Source organism: Excalfactoria chinensis, chromosome 7 (genome assembly GCF_039878825.1).
Source record: "Excalfactoria chinensis isolate bCotChi1 chromosome 7, bCotChi1.hap2, whole genome shotgun sequence".
NCBI classification, from domain to species: Eukaryota; Metazoa; Chordata; class Aves; order Galliformes; family Phasianidae; genus Excalfactoria; species Excalfactoria chinensis.
The window spans coordinates 17,427,794-17,449,390 of NC_092831.1; the positions used below are offsets into that span (position 1 = coordinate 17,427,794).

Here is a 21,597-nt window from a genome sequence, read left to right on the forward strand (position 1 = left end):
TGCAGCCACTTTGCAGCTAATTCACCAAAAAACTTTAATTTATGTAACCACATCCTTCCTTACAAGTGAGGCCCTTCCCTACAAAAAGCAGAGCCAACACATTCTTAGAAGATAATTTGAAATGATGATTGGGAGAAAAAAAGCATAAAGTCACATAGGACAAAAGATTACCTTTTTCTACATTGACTGAAGCTGGTACTCATGTGAAAACATCCTTATATTGACCATAAAGAAGAGGCACCATGTACAATTAATATTTCCTGGAAGAGTTCAAGAAGCAGATGGGTTTATATCCCCACTCATCATTTGGTTGATTGGCTAAATTGGCTTTACAAACAGATGGGAATGTTTTATATCAATCTCTTTCACGTTCTTTCTCTAGGGCCTCCCTTTTTCCTCTTGAATCAAATTTCCTCTTGCTTTATGAGGCCAGTTCCTTGACAACTTTGTTCCATGTACATGCAGAATGACTGACACCTGATGATGTATCACCACATCATTTGCTCCAGAATGAAGTAGGACTTCAAAAAGAGATGGCAGGTTGCAGATGAGTTGCAATTTACTGATCTGCTAACTACCTTGTCCTAACCGCTCTGATCCAGCTACAGTAGATGTGTATTCCATCTCAGATTGTTCTACTTTGCATCTGCAGTGAAATATCACTACCCTTTGGAGGATAGCCCACAGATCTCAGCCTTTTTTCTCAGTGTGCAGAGGACAAGATTTGCTGTATAGTAACAATTGATTGCTGTATTTACTGTAAAAGGACACGGGAACCATAAACCTACTAGAACAGTTAGTCTGAATAGTGCACAATACTGTGAGCAAGAAGCAACATTTTAGACTTTCCTCCCTGCTCTATCAGGTACAGCTGTGTCTCAATATAACTTTGATTAAAGTATTACATATATAGATAGCTGATTTAATATATGTACTCTTCAAGCACAAATGAGGAAAACCAATTCTTTCTATTATTTGGAGTCTTTTTCGGATTGCTAAAGCAAACAATGCAGATTATTCTCTTACTTGTAAGATCTTGCAGTTCTAGCATACATGTTTTAAGATTTCTCTATTTTTCTCATCTTTCAAAGATAACTCTTCACTGCAAGCTCACATCTCTGACATAATTGTATCCTCCATCCTTTAATATTGACAACAAATGGATGTTGTGTTGAGGGACAGGGGTTAGTGGGAGCTACTGGTAATAGGTGAATGGTTGTACTGGAAGATCTTTTAGGTCTTTTCCAACCTTGGTGATTCTGTGATTCTGTGAACAATGACTTAGGAGAGAACCTAAAGGCTACAGATTTAGAAATCATGATACACTAAACTGATCTCTCATATCTTCTTAGTGCTAATTCGCCTGCATGGAATTATTAGATTCAGACTGTGTTACAGCTCCTAGTTCCAGTTCACATGAAGTGAGCTTGAGAGTACTTGTTACCATATGGATAACATCCCAAGGTACTTTCACCTATACATCCCTTAACACAGTATTACAGAAACCTTTTTTAGCCTAAAGTCATGGCAAATTTACAATTCATTTTAATTCATTCATCTTGTCCAAATAAGTTTTTTATAAAGCTGATGACATTTTTTTTTTTTTTCTTTCCCTGTTGAAATCTGCATACAAGAATTGATTAAAATCCATCAGGGTTCCCAAGAATACATCCATTTTAGGGCCTAGCACTATTACAGGCAAGTATGTCTAGGCAAGTTAAAAACCATCTGCATTTTAGTTTCTTTTATAACAAAAGGGATTTGCCATCTTGAAAGTTGTTAGTAGTCTGTAGTTTTAGAGTGATCTGAGATGCTCTGACAAAAAGCAATACTGTTTTAATATTGCAAAATACGATGAAACCAGAACTTGACCTCCCACATGAATTCAGATTCATGTTTAGAAGCTGTGGTTGAAAACTGCTAATTCTTTATTTCTTTAAGAATCAGATCTTAACTTTGCAATGACTTCGTTTTCATCTGTATGCAAGATTTTAAAAATAGGGCTGGTGTTTCCTTTAATTAGTATTTGATACAGTATTAATATTCCTATTTATCTTCTACATGCCATATGGATTAAATTCTCATTACTTTTGATCTTAATACTTTTAAAATATGTAAATCAGCAGACAGCCACCCGCTTTAAAGCAGTGTTTGCACACCACATCTATTATTGCCTTGGGCAATAGAAAATATCTGCATTTCTAAAACTCCAGAATTGTGAGGAAATCTTGAAAAATCAGATATTGAACTGATCAATCTAGACAAATTATATAATGACCAAATAAATTGTAACCTTTTACATTCAGATATACTTAAAAATGACATTAAAAGTGACCAAAGACCATTGCAGAACATATACTTAAAATGGTTCTAGCAAGTTAATTTCTGAAAGAAGGATGCTTTCATAAATCGTGCTAATTCAAGATGCAATGCTTTAGAATGCTTTTTGAAAACAAACAAAAAAACTTACCTTTAATCTCAGACATTAAAAACATAATGATTTGTTTTTATGTTTTTGGAATATATTAATTCTGTCTTTCCAACATTACAGTACATTGCTCATTAATAGGTTGCATGGGCATTTACTTCAGATTTTCTGAATACTGTGGTTAAGTAGAGGGCAGAAATCTATGGGAATCAGTGAAACAAAGAACAGGTAAAGAAGATGCTTTGGACTGACATCTCTGTTCACACTTGTAAAGAATCTCTGATGATGATGAAGGAAGCATTTGCATCTACTGATTCAAAAATGCTACTCAGCAAGTCTGTGGAGTAGTATTTACAAATGCACTAGATTGGAAAAAAGGCTTGTCCTAGGCATTTTATACTGGGTCTTCTTATAATATGTAATGACAAACTTGTATCAAGGCTTGCTAACTTTCCCTGCATACATTATACTGCTGAACTCTATGTCCAAGAGTTTCCAGAAGAAATTAAGAAAGCTTTGGAAAACTGACTTCCACTCTCTGACTGGAAAGTGGAGAACGGGCAGTTTGTAGCTGAAACCACAGCGCTGGCATGCGCTATCCATTTATCCAACCTCAACCTTCAAGCAGCTCTGGAAAATCTGAATCAATCCAGAAATACCACCAGAAAATGAATGTTGTGGTTAAAAAAATTAAATAAATAAATAAAAAACTACTACTCTTCACTATCACAAAAGGCAGCTTCATGGAAACTAGGTTGTGCTGGGTCCATTAGTCCATTAGTCCATCTGACATTATTCTGACCTCATAAAACATCCATTGAGTCCATGGGACCTTCCCCACTGTTTTAACTAAGCTATGAACACAGGCCTGAAGCTCGGCACCCTCATGTATTTCTAGCCCCGTGCTTTTATTTTGATTATTCTAGGAATGTACAGGACTAAAAATTGTTGTTTATCCAAACTGTCATCTCAGACAAAAGGGAAAGACTTAAGTTTGATCATGAGGCCATATTTGGCAAAGTTCATGTCAAGTGAAAACCTGAGCCTGAGCTCTTCAATCCTGTAAAGCAATGGCAGTGTAGATTGTGACTTGACTGGGCCACAACAAGCAGAAGGTCCATAGTTTGCTTCCAGGGAAGGCAGTGAAAATTTCTTGAGGAAAATAAATCAAAATTTGGCCCTTTCTCTAAACAGCAGTATAGTTTTCAGCCTAATCCACACTGACAAATTCTATCAGCTATTTATTTCTTATTATTACTTGGATTAATAGAAGTCCTCAGCTAGAAATATTGCTATTCTTTAACCAGAACAATTCACTCCATCTGGCAAGCTGCTCTAAGAATTGCTGTACTCTGTTGAGAAACCTTTCCAGTGAGGAGGCTTGCTGACATACATCTGCAGTACAGTTACATTTTTTAAGCCTTCTAACTGCAGACACAGACTGTCTGGTTCTGTGCATGGCAGTTTCACCAGTGAGAAGACAACTAACTCTGCTGAACTACACAGTAGGACTTTTTTTTTTTTTTTTTTTTTTTTTTTTTTTTTTAATTTTAATTTTAATTTTCTTAGATGTTCTTCTTTGTAATACTACAGTAAAAACACATTTGTGTCACAGAACTGTGCAAGCTATAGTCATACACATATACCAAAAGAATCAGTATCCTTGAACTTCCAGAAACCTGACAAGCACTGCAAACATTATTCTGAAATTTCTAAGCAATCAAATTATTTTCTCACAGTTATTTGCAAAAGCATCATTAGTAGAGCATTACTTATCCAAATATCAACTGTACATTCATAATGGCTGTGTTTAGAATAACTAGGTGACAGAATGTTATTTAAATTTCTCTTTTAAGTGTCTTAATGACATTGTAGAGGACAATGCAGCAGTTAGTTATTACATCTTGAATTCCTTCTGTACTTCTATCACAATTACTGCTCATTACTGTTTCACAACATAGAAAATATAAACCCTTTGTCTTGAACGCAAAACATCACACAGAAAAGACTATTTCCAGTTAGCAGTTGCCTATACTGTTCAACACAATTTACCTTCCAAGCCGTACTTTAAATCTATAATTCTAAGCAGTCATTTAGAATCTGCACTTCCATCTCTTTCACACTGAACAGACTTATTTAGGCAATGAGTGCTATCAACTTTAAACAAGAAATGTGAGTAACGACCACCGCACCCTGAAGGATTGGGCCCCTCATCATCAGCCTGTGACTACTGCACTTGTTATATTCAGAAGGAGGAGATACTGCAAACAAGTCTGTGTTAATAAATCAAGGATCTCTTGGCTACTGAACTCACAGCTCTGTTCTCTAGTTAGTTCACAAGTATTTCATATCAAAGGGATGCAAATGTGAAGGTTTAGAAATAAAGGAATAGCTTTTGAATATGAGGCTAAATAAAAATCCTGACAAGCAATACTATTAATAATCTGTATCACTTCTATGCAGTGAAACTTTCTGAAAGTTAAGCACCATGCTCTGCAGTAAGAATCAATGTTCACTTTCTCCTCTGCACCACTTAGGGGACTTACTCACAGCACCAACAGAAACTATATCAGAGTGCTTTATGAAAGTGATCCCATTAAAATGTATTTATGCAGCTATTACAAGTAAAACTTTGCCTTCCATTTTTTTACTCACTGGGATCTGGAAAACTCCTGCCTCCCTCCTTGCAATGCCAGGACACATGGCACATGCACATGAAAACAATATCGGACTTTTCTATTTGAAACAGCTCTGCAAGCATCTTTGCAACTGCCATCTGAGCTCTGCTGGCTTCGTGTCATGGCAGAGTCATGCTGAACAGCTGCATGGGTTATAACTCCTTCCAGACTCCCACAGCTGGACAGTTCTGCTAAAAGCTGAAGACAACCACTTCCTCATCTCCCCTGTGATGCTACCTACCCAAAGGGAAGCAGACAGAGGGTACTGTGGTAGGAGGCAGTCTACCTGAATGACCCACACAAGAGAAAGAGCAGTTCTCAGAGACTCTCACCTTCCTGACCTGGCACCACAGACCACACATTCACATGAGAATGTGGCACAATCAGAATATCAAATTAGTAAAGTCTATTGTTTTCAAACAGCAGAGCTGTTTTCGATTAGTGATGGCCTCCTTCCCTGTGTCCCAGTAAAAGAGGGCCTTATTTCAGTTCTAGATCACTCCTGGCAAGTGGGCTGGGAACATGCAAAACACAATGTACACCAGCTTCCAGCACACTGCTGCCTTCCTGCTCCGAGCTCTGTCATCCACTTACATGAAACAGGCCTAGGCTCAACCCACCAAAACTTGTTTTTCTCAGTTTGTTTTTGTCTCAAAGGGTCCTTCAGGGGAAAGAATCTGGTAAAAAATCCAGCCACATTTATTCAAATTGTTTATATAAAACACAGTTGGTGCTCCAATCTGTGGGAGCAGTATTTTTAAATGTTTGTGTTTTTTGTTTCTGATTTGTTGTTCTTACTCAATGTTCTGATGCTGGTATGAATGAAACCAAACAAAAACCCAAGCATTAGTTTAACTAATGTAAACCAGATACAATGGGCTGGATTTACACACCAGCCATTCTTATTCGTGGTGTAGCATGAGGATACATGATGAAGTTAAGCATAACGGGCCTAATTTACAGTTACCCTGAAGTCTCTTCAGAGAGTACTCCAAGGGTAAAAGGTGTGTTTGCTGTGTGCCAGCTCTGTGTCTTTGCACTAACTCATTCTAGGATAGGAAGCATGCTAAAGCAAGGCAGTACGAACCTGAACCAATGCCATTAGGGTAAAAGGCTGCAGTATGCGGGAAAAAAGTCTCTTTTCTCCTGAATCCTCTCCTTTTTCCCAGTTTCAGGTACTGAGAGCCATTTCAAGAATCTAGCTTAGTAGGCAGGCTTCTATGGCAAATTTTGAAAATCTCACCTGGAATGAATGGTTGTTCAGGAAGTCACTGAATACGTTGGAGACTGTAGCTCTATTGCCCGTCAGCAAAGGGGTTTTGGAAACTCTAAATAATCTGATCAGAAGTTCTACTGAAAAATCATACAGCAATGTTTATTGCATTGCCGGTAAGGAAAGCAAAATAATGCTCCTTCAGTCAAAACAAATCTGCATCTCTTGATTCTTTACTTCAAATGCAGTATTTCCAGGTTAGAGAACATTTTTAATGTTTAACTCTCTTTTAAGCCCTCTCATGACTCCTTTAAGCATGTTTTTTTGTCTGGTTGTTGCCTCAAAGAGCGAAAGTGTGAACCTTTGCACACCTTCAGAGGACTGGAGGGAACATGTGTGGGATGAACTAATTTTTCTGTCTGAAATAAATGGAACTGCAAATCCAAGGATAGTCAATAATAGTTTTCCTATTGCTGACACTGATTTCTTCGGAGAAATTATTTGACAATATCAAGGGAATACCACGTCATTTAACATATATTTATTTATTTATTGCCAGGATATAGGCAACAACACAAAACTATGTTTTTCCCCAAAGTCTTATTATGTTACTACATAACTTAAGCAGATGTCTAACTGGAAGACACTCCTTGCTCTTCAACACTTTTTTTTTTTCTTTTTAATTTTTTAAAATTTATTATTATTATTATTTTAAATAGCAACAGGGAATAAAACCACTGAGCTTGCAATGGCCTGGATCTTGAGAACCCACTTATAAAACCTCAAATACTGACTTGAATTTGTCTGCCAACTTGCAGGGTAAGTTGTGCCTTAATTCTCAGAAGCAACCATCAGTTCATCTGAAACTTGTTAAAGAATCATGCCCAAAAGCAAGGCACATCTTGTTCTGCTTCAGATGACCCTGTATAGTCATAGGACTCAGGAAAAGTAACTAGCCACTACAAGAAGCTGTAGAAGAACATGAACTTAGAATTCTTGCCAAAGTCTGGAATGGCAGATAAGATGCAAAACAGCCATAGGTTAATGAATTCAAATTGAACTCTAAAGGCCCTTATCTCTTGTAAGGTCCAACCTAAAATAAAGAGATGGATAGAAACAGATGGAAAAGTCCATAATGTTAGAAGGTAAAATGGTGCAAAAAGACTGAACAATATTACAAAGACAAAAATGCCCAAAAGCTAAGCTGGATGCATTTAAAATCAAACTGTTTAACTCATGGTCCCAATGACTCCTCCTTTAATCCACAAAAAAAAAAAAAAAAAAAAAAAAAAAAAAAATTATGGCATATTGCAGCCCAACATGAATCAGAAGTGTAATAGAGATTTATTTAGATCCTGTTTAGAGCAGCACCATTTTTAGAAATATGCCTGCCAAAAAGTAGAAGGCATAGTAGTTGTATGACTGCACTGAATGGGACTGCAAAATACAGAATGCAAGACTGTAAGTGCTCAAGGTCCAGAGGGAGTATTCTCAGTTTTGCCTCTCCCAGTTAATTTTTTGAATGTTGTTCTAAAGTTGAGTGAATCGCTTAACTGCTATTTGGAATCTTGTATTTTAATTTATCTCTTCACTTGTTACTACATTATGGACACACTTCACTATTTTTCTTTGCTTGATTTGCTTTGGATAGCCTCCAAAATTCATAAACAGTAATAATAATAATGTTTCACTGAAGAAAAGGTTACATTATAATAGGGAAAAAATCCCTTATTCCACCCTGTCTGTTCCATCCAACATTTTGGAGCAGTTATCACTCTACCCTTTCAAATGCACATACTTCGTAAGCATAAGGAAAAACTATGTTGCAATAATGATGTAAAATGTTGCAAACTGACAAGGCATTGGTATGGAAAAGAAACAGTTTAATAAGTATTGATAATCCTTCAAAAACTTTTTGCCTTTCAAGACAGCATGAAAGTTACCTCTCCTTCAGTAACAAAGTGATGTACTCCTTTCAAATACTCTAATGCTAAAATTAAACTTTTCCTCCAGCAAAACTTCAGCACACATTTGAGAAAAGCAATGCTAAGAAAACCAGCAGTATCCTTCACTGCTGTGGTTACTGAGTGTTCTGTCATTGTTGAAACTAAAAGCTTTTTTTCCCCCCAACATATATTTTTTTCCCATCTTCCTATTTCTTCCTTCTCTGTCCTGGTTCTTTACATAGGCTTTCTGCTCTCCTTCCATTCCACTTTTGGCTTGCTTTCTGTTCACTTTGTCTGTCTATATGCCTCTCAGCTTTACTCTGCATGTGACTTTCCCCATGGCTTCATCTGCTATGATCAGTGTTTTTTGCCCTATTGATGGATCACTTCTCCAGGAAGATGTTTTCTTTTTTCCAATACGTCCATTACTTTAAAAAACAAACAAACAAACAAACAAAACAAAACAAAACAAAACACAAGAAGCTAAGCCAAAAAGTCAACTGCCCATCCTTGCCAATCACACCACAAAACTCTGCAATTCTACAAATAATAGCAGAACTACTAAAAAGCCAAACTGCTTTTGGCTGACTCTGTTGACTCTTCCATGAGTGAATGTTTCAAAACAGAGTACAGTTTGCAAGCTACTCTGTCTGTCCATGTGAAATTTCATTTTTCTAACACAGTTTTACTCCTCTGTGCAAGAAGGTGAGGAACTCACCTTCTCAGGACCTGAATCAATGATCAAAAGGAACAAAGAATGATCCTTAATACAGTAGACAGAAAATTGGTATTTACTATAGACTCCTAACAGCTGTTCTGAATACCACTGGCAGGGCCAGATCCTTAAGAGGTTATAAGAGGCAGTACTTCCAATTTATCAGTTTCTTGTGAATGGAAGATTAATTGTAAGCACATGGAGAGCAACAGATGAAAGAAATTGATATCACTTGTCTCTAAGTCTGATGAGCAAAATATGAGTACAAGAGGTGGGCCCAAGCTGGAATCTTCTATCTGCTCCCCTTTGGGACACTAGATGCAGATCCGAACTCCTCTAAAAACAAACCAACAACATAAATATTTTTGTTACACAAATATCTCTTTTATGTATTTTTAACTGTAGCAGCTGGTTGTTTTGAAATTTTAGTACTACATCCATGTAAGCTGCTACTCAGATTAGTTCACAGTACTTTTTTGATGGAGCTGCAGCAAACTTTTTTCCTCCCTGCAAAAAAGTCTTTCAGAACCCACAAGCTGGATGTTATTCATTTGATAGTCATGCTCTTTACTGCATATTCTTAGTTATGGTAAAGAACAGCCTTAAAAGAATATAGAAAAAACAATTGCACCACTTTGCTGGAGGGCATTTTTGGTGTTTGCAAATCCAGAACTAAAGAAAGAGGCTGGAACAATACAACATTTTTTTCCTTATTTTAAATGTGACTTGTATGTGTGCACATGAAGCAAACAAGCACAGTGGTGAAAGGCATCCCAAGAACAGCACTACTTCCACAAAGTCATGGCCAAAGAACTGAAGAGTACTTCATAGCCTACAGAGAGAACTAGCTCCAGCAGAAGGTAAAGAACTGATATAGCTATTTAACCTAAATTTTAGGCAATCACACATTCTCTAAGTTTTTTTCCTTACAAAATCCAAGTGTCAGATGGGAAATGCATAAGATGACAGGGTCTTTCACCAGCATTTACAATGCTGTTCAGCTGTTCACAACTGTTCCTTCCACACTCCTCTGTGGACTCGGCCCAGCCAGGAGGCCAAACTAACACAGCAAGCCAGAGGCTGCTTTTTGATTATATTGTTTCCCACCTGTTCACTCATTGCTTATGCTTGTGCATCTACAAGAGATACAACGGAACAAACCTTAGAGACAAAGAATTGATCCTATGAAGATTTTAGTAATATAAATAATAGAATTCATTAAACCATTCTTGTAAGTTATTATAAAGTCTTGTTGCCTGTCTGATTGCATGTAAGAAAGCAGCTTCTCCTTACTGGCAACAATAACAATTCCTCCTGTGACTGTGGTATTCTTATCTTTCCCTAAGAGACAGTGTTACAAGCAGGAAAGGTGGGATTGTGGCCTTTAATTTCTGGTGAACTGCCAATGTCAGCCAACGCGTGAGCACAACTGGCTCTTGGTAATTCTCTCCATATGCAAGAAAGATCCGTAAGAAGGATTATCCTTGCCTGGGGACAGAAATGATCTCTACAAGATAGTAATTACTATTAGAAGCTAGTATTTGCTTTTGCTATATTCAACTTAATCATTATAATCAACTGAGATTATTCTTGAGAGAACTGAAATGTAAAACAACGAAGGAGAGCAAAGGAACACAATCACTGAGTGATTCAGTAAGAATGAATACATTATCTAAGATAATTTCTTTCCACCCAAATACTTCACCACCAGTCCATCATTTACAGAATGGAAAACATACAGATCAAAAAGTATTTGTGAATAACTTGTATCTTCAGAAGTTCACATGTGCCACTGCAAATACTTTGTCCCAAGTATCTATACTTTACATGTCAGAGGCATTTATCAGCCACACAAATTATATACTATGGTTTCTATTTATCTGTGTATGATTTTCAGTAGTTAATCACAATCTACAATCCTACTACTAAAATAATTATGCAAATTAGAAAAATAGAAAAAAAATCCAAACACACACAAAATATGTAAGATTTTGAAAGATTTTGAAATAAATTTGTTATAGTACTTACAGAGCTATCTCATTAATGTACCACTCTGTCACTTTCACGTTAATTGTGCTACCCCGTTTACCACTTCATTTGCTCTCAGTAATATCCATGGACAAATTTAAGGATGTGAGCAACTCCAGAATATATACAGCAGACAGCATACAGTGAAGATCTGAACTCCATCTATTACTATTTATGTGTGGAGGATTCAGAATAGCCAATTCTAAGCTCAAATGTCAGCAAATATACAGGAACAACTTGGTAGCTTATACCAAGCAGAATACATTTTTATCTCTATCACATTTAATAATGAGCTGCCTTAACCTTTCTTTTCTTACAAAACAATCTGAAATAAAAACATTGCCCAAACTTCTCTGGTATTAGGGGGAAAAAAATTAAGCAGTATCTGAATTGTCTTTTTCTTTGCAAAACCCAGCAAATACTAAACACAAAGTAATATCAATTGTGGTTAAGTAATCTCAGAGATAAAGCAACTATACTGAGAAGACACAATGCAGTTTCATACTATAATTCAATATTTTACAGAACCATTTAGAAATGGAAGAGCAATGAATTGGGAACCACTCTATTTCCTTGACAGTCTGAAACATGCTGCTGTTTCCAATCACTAGCAGGGGTGGCTAACTGATATAAATAAGGCTGCTAGAGAACTCTTAGAGAAACTTCAAGTATTAATAAGAGATCAGTGAAGTACTGCATGATAAAAAGTTTAACTACCAACAAGGGAACAGCAAAAAGGAGCTCTCAGATAAACTGTACATTATGAAGAGAAAACGAAGACAGATACTGCAGGGGAAATGCATCTTGGGTCAGAAAGATATCCCTGGACATCATGTGCTATGGGAAGAAATAGAACTACTAAAACCTGTTTCTGTGGCACAATGTCATTACATCTATTTTTTGACTTTATTAAATTGATTCTACTTCTTTTTTTCTATGAGAAATACACATTCTCTTTTTATTGCGATGCAGTTAATGAGCTGTAATTTCAGCATATTATAGAACAAGCAATGAGTCCAGCTATGTATACCTTTTCATACATGCAGCTTACCTGTGCAGTTAACATGCATTTTATCTTATATCTCACCTTTGATACTAATCAGTTATGACTGCAGGTCAAATCCTTTTGCATTGGAAGCAATCACAATAACCAATTCAGGAGTAAACCAGTCTATAATGAAATTCACTGCCTAGGGCTAAACACAGAGCTAACATGTTTAACAAATCAAAGCTTTTATTTATCACTTGTCACTTTTTGTGTCTTTTTCTATTGGATGGGGAAAAAAAAAAACACCAAACAATTAAGAAGCTGAACAGCGAAGAAAAATTTAAGAACAGCATAATTTATATTCAGATTTGTTGGCCTTAGGAAGAACATAGCCTGCAAATCATGCCATCACAGAGTAGCAAAAGGTTTAACAAAGTATCTGTGAGTGAGCCAGTTCAGAATACAAAAGAAATAGGTGCAAATCACAGATCACAGCTAAAAAACTTCACATAAAGCAGAGAGTTCAACAGACATCATTTGTTTTGGAGTCATATTTTCTGAATCCACACTGGAACTACATATTGAAGGACTGAAATACTGCAACTGTACTATGATTCTCACCTCAGTGGCCCATGAAGCTAACTGGCACCTACCCAGTACAGATACAGAAAAATGAATATTGGGCCCTCCAAGGGACGGGCAGGTAACTCCTGAAGCCTCTTGCAGGGTTCTACCACAAAAAATCCAGTGCACAGAAATAGCTTTATTTGCACCAAGAAAATCCATCTGCATAAACAGCCTCACAACTCAAGGCTCAACATTTATTATAATGACAGAACCAATGATTTCCTGAGATACAGTGTAATTTTGAGTTTATTTTCTCAATAGACATCCTAAAAAAGTATATTTTCCTTCATATGATTTCTATGTTTTCTTGAAGATAAAGATGAATGATTTGCAAATGTGATTTCTGTTTATTATGCTCAAAGCCCAGTATAGATCACACAACTGAAGAGGTCAGTAAAGTGGTGATACTTGATCACTTAAGGGAAAAAGGAAAAGAAGCTACTTTTTTTTCCTGCTTGTGTCCAGACAGACTTTGATTCAGAAGAAGCAGACACTGCTGTAGGAGGATCCTTTCCATGGAAATTCATTACACATTTCATTAACAACTCTTTTGACCTAGGATTCAACTTGTCTGCAGTGTGGTACATAACAGGAGAATCCTGAGAAAATATCATAGCCCTTATCAATAGCTACAGCAAGTTCAGTGCCACCAGATCCTACACCGTAATGCTATGCCGGCTTCTTCAGTGTTTCCTGTAAGATTCAGACTGTCCTATGATCTTGCTACTCTATTTACTAAAAGAATGACAATCTCAAACCGGACTAACTCATGGAAAACAAATTTAAACAAACAAACAAACAAACAAACAAACCAAACAAATAAAAAAACACCCTCAAAATTAAAAAAAGTCCTACCCCCAAAAACCTCTGAATTCTAGATATGCATGGGATTTTTCAAGTCAGTTTTATTAAACTAAGAGATCCAGTTTCATTCACTGTTATGACTTTGCTGGCTACAGTCAAGTTTTTCATGATTTAGATTCCTTCAGTGTAAAATTAGTCTCAGTGGGGGGCTTAAAAATGATGAAATGAAACTCCTGATTATATGACCAAAAATAATTCTAAATAGATTATAAATTCTTTGATTTAAAACCCTGAATGATAGGATTCTGAAATTAATGGCATCCATGTGTCGGTACCACCCTGTATGTCAGTGACAACTAGTGGAAAACTTTGGCAACATGTCACATGATGCTATGGAACAGAAGTTTTGGTTTTCATGTAGATAGTAATAGCTATAATGATCTCAAATGATATCATCAAGCACAAACGCATTTTATCATATTCTTGCTCTCCAAAAATGCAACAAAGAATGACTACCTTCACATGTTTCTTCCAACCCAGCATAGTGATATTCACCAAACTGCATTTTATGCTTACTTTGCCAGAAGGGGGAAAAAAAAGAGCAACATGAAAAAATAAAATAAAATAAAATCCACAAACATTGCAAGGCAAACATTCAAAATGGGTCACTGATGAGTAGAAGTCCAGCTTGAAACAGGGCTGGGTCCTAATTTCCATTAGTTTTCAGAATATGAAAGATAAAATCAAAGGGCATATTGCATATTCTGACTTTTACAACTACAGTGCAAGTTTCAGTACCTCAGCTTCAAAATAGAGTAAGAGACACTGCAGACTGCATAATTCACAACATCTCAGAACCCTGGCAAATCCCTCTGCCTCTCAAGGTTTCAGCACTGCAGCCAACAGCATGAGGAACAAGACACAAGATAAACACCATTAAGAAATATCCTTTTATCCCACCTGAGAATGTCCATGGTAAGAAACTCAAATTCTCTCACATGTTTAAAGTGTCTGTGTTAGCATTACGAATCATGCTCTCTGGTCAATGTAGAGATACTAATAGCTTTTCACAAACCTATTTCCTATTAATTTAGGACTATCTCAGTCATACGTACTTCTGAGCCAAAGTTACATTGGTGAGCTCCCCATGAATCACTTCTTTCTTATTTATCATTTCAAATATTCTCCTATGACATCAGGAAGCTGAACAAGATGTGAACTGGTGCACTTGATAAATACACTGACAAATACAGAAACATGTAAACTCATGTCAACCATTTTCTCTCTTTTGAGAGCACCACCCTACTGAGGCCTCAAGAAAAATGAGCTGCTTATCCTCCACTTTGCATTTATTGCTACATATAAAGACCCCCTCCTTTAGCAAACAACAACACTGCTTCAAAACTGTGCAAGAGACCAGTGCAGAACCCTACCACATTCCTTTCTCTGTGTTCCAGCTTCACTGAACTACCACCACGATGACAGAAGAATTCAGTATGAATGTGTAGCATAGCAGAGTGATGTTTCATTATGAAAATACAGTCTCTACATTATTTGGTCAACCTCATTGTCAGCTTTCTGTTTTGTGAAATACAACCCATGCAGTAAAGTCTCACATTATAAAATGTGTATTGCATACACATGTTCTTATTTCAAAAGTAATGTTCGATATTTGCTATTTCACTTGGTTTTCACAATAGGTTTAAAAATACTTTGTGCTCAAAAATATACCTTGTACAATAAGACTGAATTGAGCAATCTGGGTGTGAAAGCATTGAGCACCTGAACACAATCTGTGCTTTTAAGAAGGTTTGCTTGACTAGCAGTCATTCGTGGAAGCATGATTTATCTTCATGCTTTACAGAGAAATTCCTTACACTCTTACTCTTTTACGCATACAAGTTTCTTAAGTAGTTCAGATTAATGTTGTATTTAACTCTTTTTCATTTGGTACTCTTCCATGACTTCACATTCTATGAAGTCTTTCTGAATTACTAAGCAATGACTTGGAATCAGATGTTTGTAAGGCTGTAATTCTGCCAGTTTTACTCCCCATGACTGTTTAATTTCAGATACATTGTCACTGATGTCAAGGAGACTAGTTGCAGGGTAACGTACAATATCCATTGGCAGTAAGATTTGGGCCCTGACTGCTTTCCTCAAGAGGGTTTGCTGCAATGAAGATATTTTTGTTTGACGGGTTTATTGTTTTAGATGCAGTAATTTAAGAGACTAATGCACACATCCCCTGCAATCCCACACTATGGAATTAAAATCCATATGGACTGAAATGCATCAAGGAAGTATAATGGATTTCTCAACATGCTGTCTTTACATACCACTTTGTTTTAGCATGAAAAACACATTCTGCCTGTGCAGAAGACTTTATGTTATTTTGTATAACAGAATGATCTTCAGGTATGTACATGTATTCTTTTCTTCATAAACTGTTTAACTGAACATTATAAAGTTTAAAGACATTAATTGCAGGATTAGGGCCCAAGTATTCAGATAAACATTTGTAGACTGACAAGATGAAAGGTGTCCCATTAAATATATAAATAGAAACATTAGTATACAACAGAAAATTATGAACAATTCATTTTCAGTAATAAGCTGGGAATTCATGTATTATCATTCTATTTTGCGCTAGTCACAGGTATCACATTATCAGTCTGTTTTTCTTAAGTTGTGGAAGGTATTCTGTGATACAGTATTAATATCTGCATCCAGGAATTTACAAAAACTAAATTATTACAATGATAGAGGGAAGTATTTTGATAGGCATTGGTTTCCTGGAATAAATGATAAATAGATTAAAACTCAACAACTGCCATAATGCTTTATTTCAAGTTCTTAAACCATTACTGACCATGGCAGTAATACTAAGCAAGCATAAGCAAATAGAACAGAAACCAGATTGCACAGATTTTAGAATTACTGTAGGTGTTCCTGTTCCCAACTAAATAATGCTGAGTATAAACAAACATGTTGTCTTTCATTCTGCCAAACATGGGAGATTTCATCACTTTCTTCTGCTTGGAAGGCAAAGGAGAGCTTAAGTTCTTGAAAGGTATTTCAGGATTATTAACCATGTTTTCAATAGAAATTATTTTTCCAAAATCCCTATACCTTTCCTCTGTATCTCAGGTGCTTGAAAGTTTTTTAAAAAATCCAGTTTGAAAATATGCAGAAGAAAGTTAGTTCCCTTATATTCCCTGCCAAAGGATTGTTAATGAATATATAAAGCAAGTTACATGCTGACAGTGCACAGCTAATAAGTAGTAAACAAACAATCACTGTTACTCTGTATTCCTTACCTCCTTTTTTAGGGCATCTCAAGGGACTTGACTGATGGTCTGCGATTGACTGAGATTGGCGTATTAATTGCGAATCAATTTTTACAGTAAAGGGAGAAGCAGGAATCTCATCCCAATCCTTCTGGAATAAAGAAAGGCTGTTTTAGGCATTCAATAAACGTTCTGATTTCACTCTGCCATGATAACTTATAGCTGTGATCCCACAGACAGCAACCTTGTATTTTTCACAACACTTTGAGAAATGACTAATGCGAGATTAAAGTTACACAAGATTCTTGTGGCTTTCAGCACCACTGACTTAGCATCCATGTCACAAGCATTTGTTTACTTTTTCCATTTAACTTATTTATCCCTTTTCCTCATGCAGTTAAATCATAGCATGCACTGTATGCTGATTTCCTCTCATAGTTAATTTGTATCTTTAGAAAAAAGCTATAGGAAGGTATTAATCTGCTTAACATTTCTAAGTACATCATCCAAGGGATTTTGTTTTTTTAATCTTACATATGCTCAGCAGAGTTACTGGCAAAAACTGTACATTTTCTCCATTTCATCCTTTCAACATCAAATGGTAAGCAGCAAAAATTGGATCAGACTTCAAAGACTATGCTGTGCTCCAAGTCACAGAGCGACTCCTCCATTTCACATATTGAATTCGAGCAGGATATCAAAGTGCTACCAAAGAACCTCAGGTCCTTACTAAAAAAGAGGCTCTAACATCTGTAGAAAGTGAAGTGCACAGACAAATCACCTCAGGGAGCAGCTAGCATTTATTCTCAGCAGCAAATTTCCAGCCTTTTGATTCTCTTATTCGCTGTACCTCCCTGTCTTTCTACAGAACTAAAGTTCTTAGCAAGCAGGCTTTTGTCTCAAAGACTTCAAAACATCACTAACGGTTTCATGTTCGGATGGCGATGCCAAGCAGCCACGAACACACTGCAGAACTGTGGACTCAGGAATTTGAAGTTACAATGCAATGTTATTTTAGAATACAAACTTAGCAGTACCTTTTTTGTTTGTTTGTCAAGAAAATCGGGCACCACAGGAGAAGACTGGTTACTTGTTTGCTGCCTAAAATCAAGATTAAAAAAAAAAAAAGGCAGTTAAAATATTGTAATTTCTTCATTCTCATAAAAGGCTTACTAGCACACACATTTTTGATGCTCCTCCTCTCTTCCCCCCCCCCAGTCACTAAATATGCACATATGATCAATTCAGAGAAAACACAGACCGCTCCTATTTCCTTTTGTAAGGAAGTGCATGTTATTAAACATGGTAACTGGCTATGAGCAATGAATTCATCATTAAAAAATTGTGGATATGTGTGTATGTGTAAAGTGAGTTTATGAGAATTCTATGAGATTGAAGTAATTTGTTAAAATTAATTTTACAAGATTTAACATGAAACATCTTTTTCCTCCAGAGGCTGTGAAGAGCTGTTTTTCACACAGAAGTTCAAACTTGGGCACTCGGGAAATTTGACAAAGAAAGAAGAAGTGAGACACACAGCTCTGTGCTCCCCTAAAGCTGTTTGGATTAAGTAAGAGTTCTTACATTAACTTTGTCTGTACCTTCTATTATTTTACCATACAAATACTAAAGGTCAACTCCTGCTCTCATTAAAGCTAATTGAAGTATCATAAAATCCTTCTGTAGGCTCTGATGCTTGTTGGAAGGCCTTTGAAGTGAATGGATCTTCTCAATACTAAATTCCTCACAGAAAAAAAACACTTTGCTTCAGTCATGCAAAGTAAAAAAAAAAAAAGAAAAAAAAAAAAAAGATAAAAAAAAAAGATTCTACCTATTGCATTTAACAGATAACAAAAGCGAGGTTCCTAAAGATTATTTGATAAGCTCATGGTCCTACAACTGGGATTAAAAGCAAGACTTCCATTTTGTCAAAAGTTGCCTCAGCCATTGCATCATTAATCACCACCACTGTCACAATCCATCTGAAAATACAGTTAACTGCAGTTGTATTTCAATGGAAACACTTAGAATGTAAGCTTCAGTCATAGATCTCAGTTTATGACATACATCATAACTTCCTTTTTTCATGGATGGCAAAAGGCTTTTTAAGGCAGTAAGCTTTTTCAGTTTAACTTCCATTTATTACAACTGAATACCTTTCTGCCCTTTCAGTCACAGTGGGAAGAAGAAATATAAAGGACAAAAATTGCTTTACTGAGTAAAAGAAAATACAATTTATGTTACCTCAAATTTCATTTTTGTCATTACTTGTACACTGAATATAAAGGACTCATATAAAAACAGAACAACACATTGAACTCTAAAAAACACATGCACATTTTACCTTTTAAAATGTAGCTTCTAAAAATACCTCAAATTGAAATGACATGACTGAAGGACTTGAAACATTCTAGACTATTACCTATCGGATTTAAAAACAGTACATCACCACATGCATGTGTCAGATGATATATTTATTCTAGGATATCCAAAGCCTACTGAAATATTTAAAACCTTATATTGCAATAGAGTTTAAGCTTTTAAATTAATTTCATCTGAATGTGTTAAAAAAGCTCAAGGGGCTGCTTGAATTGTTTCAGGCTTGATCACAACAATAAAGACAGTAACATGGTAGTTATTTTGGTGAGTGGAAACAATAGGAAGCATTCATGGATGTGGCAAACATCAGGTTTTTCTGGAATGCTGAAGTTTTGTGAATGAAGTTTGGATTTGCTTGTTGGGTTTTGGGTTTAAGATTTTCTTTTTTTTTTTTTTTTTTTTTTTTTTTTTTCCAATTACTCAATGATGCTATGAAAATAAAAGAAAATATTCTGTCTAAGCCGTAATTTATATTTAATATTGTTTTTGTAATTGTAAGCTCACTTACCACTTTGAAAATACACTCTAATTTGTACTGAGACACTTCTCAAACCAAAACATACAAAAAATGGTGAGGACTGTATTTGACCCTGCATTTGAACATGTACCATATTGTAAAGTTCTTTTTTGCTGTTTCTCTTGTATATATATTACTTACATAACTACTTAGCAGGATTATTTATATAATTCACTGATTTCTCCCTGAAATACTCAAGCATTTCTTGAGATGATTCTTCCCCATCTCCCCACACTGCAGAAAATATATACAACATATTCTAGAAATAATGAATAAATCTCAAATATTTTTATAATGGATGTCAAAATCAAAATCTGCTCTTGAATCAGTATGTTGTATAATATGTTGCAATTGACCAAAATGCCAAATAGGAATAAATCATGATCTAAATTAAATATTCAGGTTTTGGGGTTGATTTGAATCTGGATCTAAATCTGCAGCTTGAATTAATATCTATCTTCTATAAGTAATCTAGAATTTTGAATGGTTTTGCTAACACTTCTGCTTTGCACGGGATATAACATTATCCAAATGTTTAAAGCACAAATGTAGAGTTCAGCAATTCGCCTTTCTGTACACCTTAAGCTAACAAAAATCAGCCTCTGGAATTTTGAAGCCTTAGAACCTTGATTTTCTACCAGGATCCCAATGACACCGTGTTATTCACAACCAACCAAAAAGCAACATGATGTGTAATTCTGCATTTCTGCATGATAAATTCTACAAGAGAACCTTTGGGGATGTTCACGAATGCATCAGTAATGTACAGTAGTAAGAACAGTCAGCAGTTTACTGTGTTGCATCATACAATCCTCACTTTCTTTACCTATGGACAAACTGCAACTGCATGGTTAAGTTCTGTCCACTAATGAACTTTCTATGACTTATTGGATTCCATTAAAGCTGCAGAAACACTGGAGAAGACAGCAAAAGTCCTGAGTACTTTTAGTGGTATGTTAAAATAATTGAATTGCAATAAAATATGAGTTCTTGCTCTAGAACATACTAAAGGAGATCAGATCATTTTCCCCATAAAGTCAGTGGCAAATAGGAAACTACATAGAACCAGAGAGCACTTGTTTTCACCTGGTAGAAGATAATGCAGAGATATGGGTGCTGTTTCCAGAGATCAATTCAAATTAAGAGAAATTGCCTATTTTGTAAAACATTACTATCTGTCAGGGATTTATTACCACAATCCATGAGTAGGTCAGGGCAAGTCCTGAGCCTCAGTTGGCAGGGGACTGTCTCCAGCAAAATAAAACAAAAAACCCAATGAATGAATCAGATAAACAAAAACATAACACTACCACCAGGGCTTCCTTAAGGCTGTCATTCTGGTCTTGGCAGAGGAATAGACAATTTTCCCTAATTGTGTAAAGTGGAATCTTCATTAATAGAGTCATGACATTGTCATTCAGAGGAACCTCATCAGGATAGAAAATGAGGCAGAGGAGAACCTCATGAAACTGAGTGAGAGGAAATACTACGTCCTGCATTGAAGCAACAGAAGCTGAGAATCTTGAGATCAGAATCTGAGATCTTTTTAAAGTCTGTCTGATATTGTATGTCTAATCAAATGCAACATAAATGCAGTTCAGCATCAGCTAGTTTGCATGAGTCAACAGGTGTTGGTTGCTAAAATTTGAAAATGTGGCATCTGAGAGTGATCCTGAGGTGCAGGATATTTCAAGGTACCTTTGATGAAACTGTTTTCACTATTGTTTCCAAAAATTTTAATTTCCACATTTGCAAGACAGCACTATTTGGGTAAGACAGATGAGATCCAGTCAGCACATTTACCTGGAAAGTTTACAAGAGAGCCAGCTTCATGTGCCTGGCTTTAATCAGACAAAACAGAAATTTGCTGCTGAATATTCACCTAAACTGTCATGCTCATGTAGTTTTGTTCACTTTATCATCCTTCCTTGATTATTTAAGTCTCATATGAACATAAAGATATCTAAGTCTCATATGAACATGA

At 36.0% G+C, this 21,597-nt stretch overlaps 1 protein-coding gene across 1 annotated transcript in view; it reads right to left on the minus strand.

The window, feature by feature from the left end:
• Nucleotides 1-21,597, minus strand: part of MYO3B (myosin IIIB) — a 173,272-nt gene that overhangs the window by 20,720 nt on the left and 130,955 nt on the right. Inside the window, exons 33-34 of the mRNA XM_072341621.1 lie at nt 17,755-17,818; nt 16,748-16,868 (exon numbers count right to left, since the gene is read on the minus strand). Of these exons, the coding sequence (XP_072197722.1) occupies nt 16,748-16,868; nt 17,755-17,818 (185 nt within the window). The remainder of the gene's footprint in view (nt 1-16,747; nt 16,869-17,754; nt 17,819-21,597) is intronic.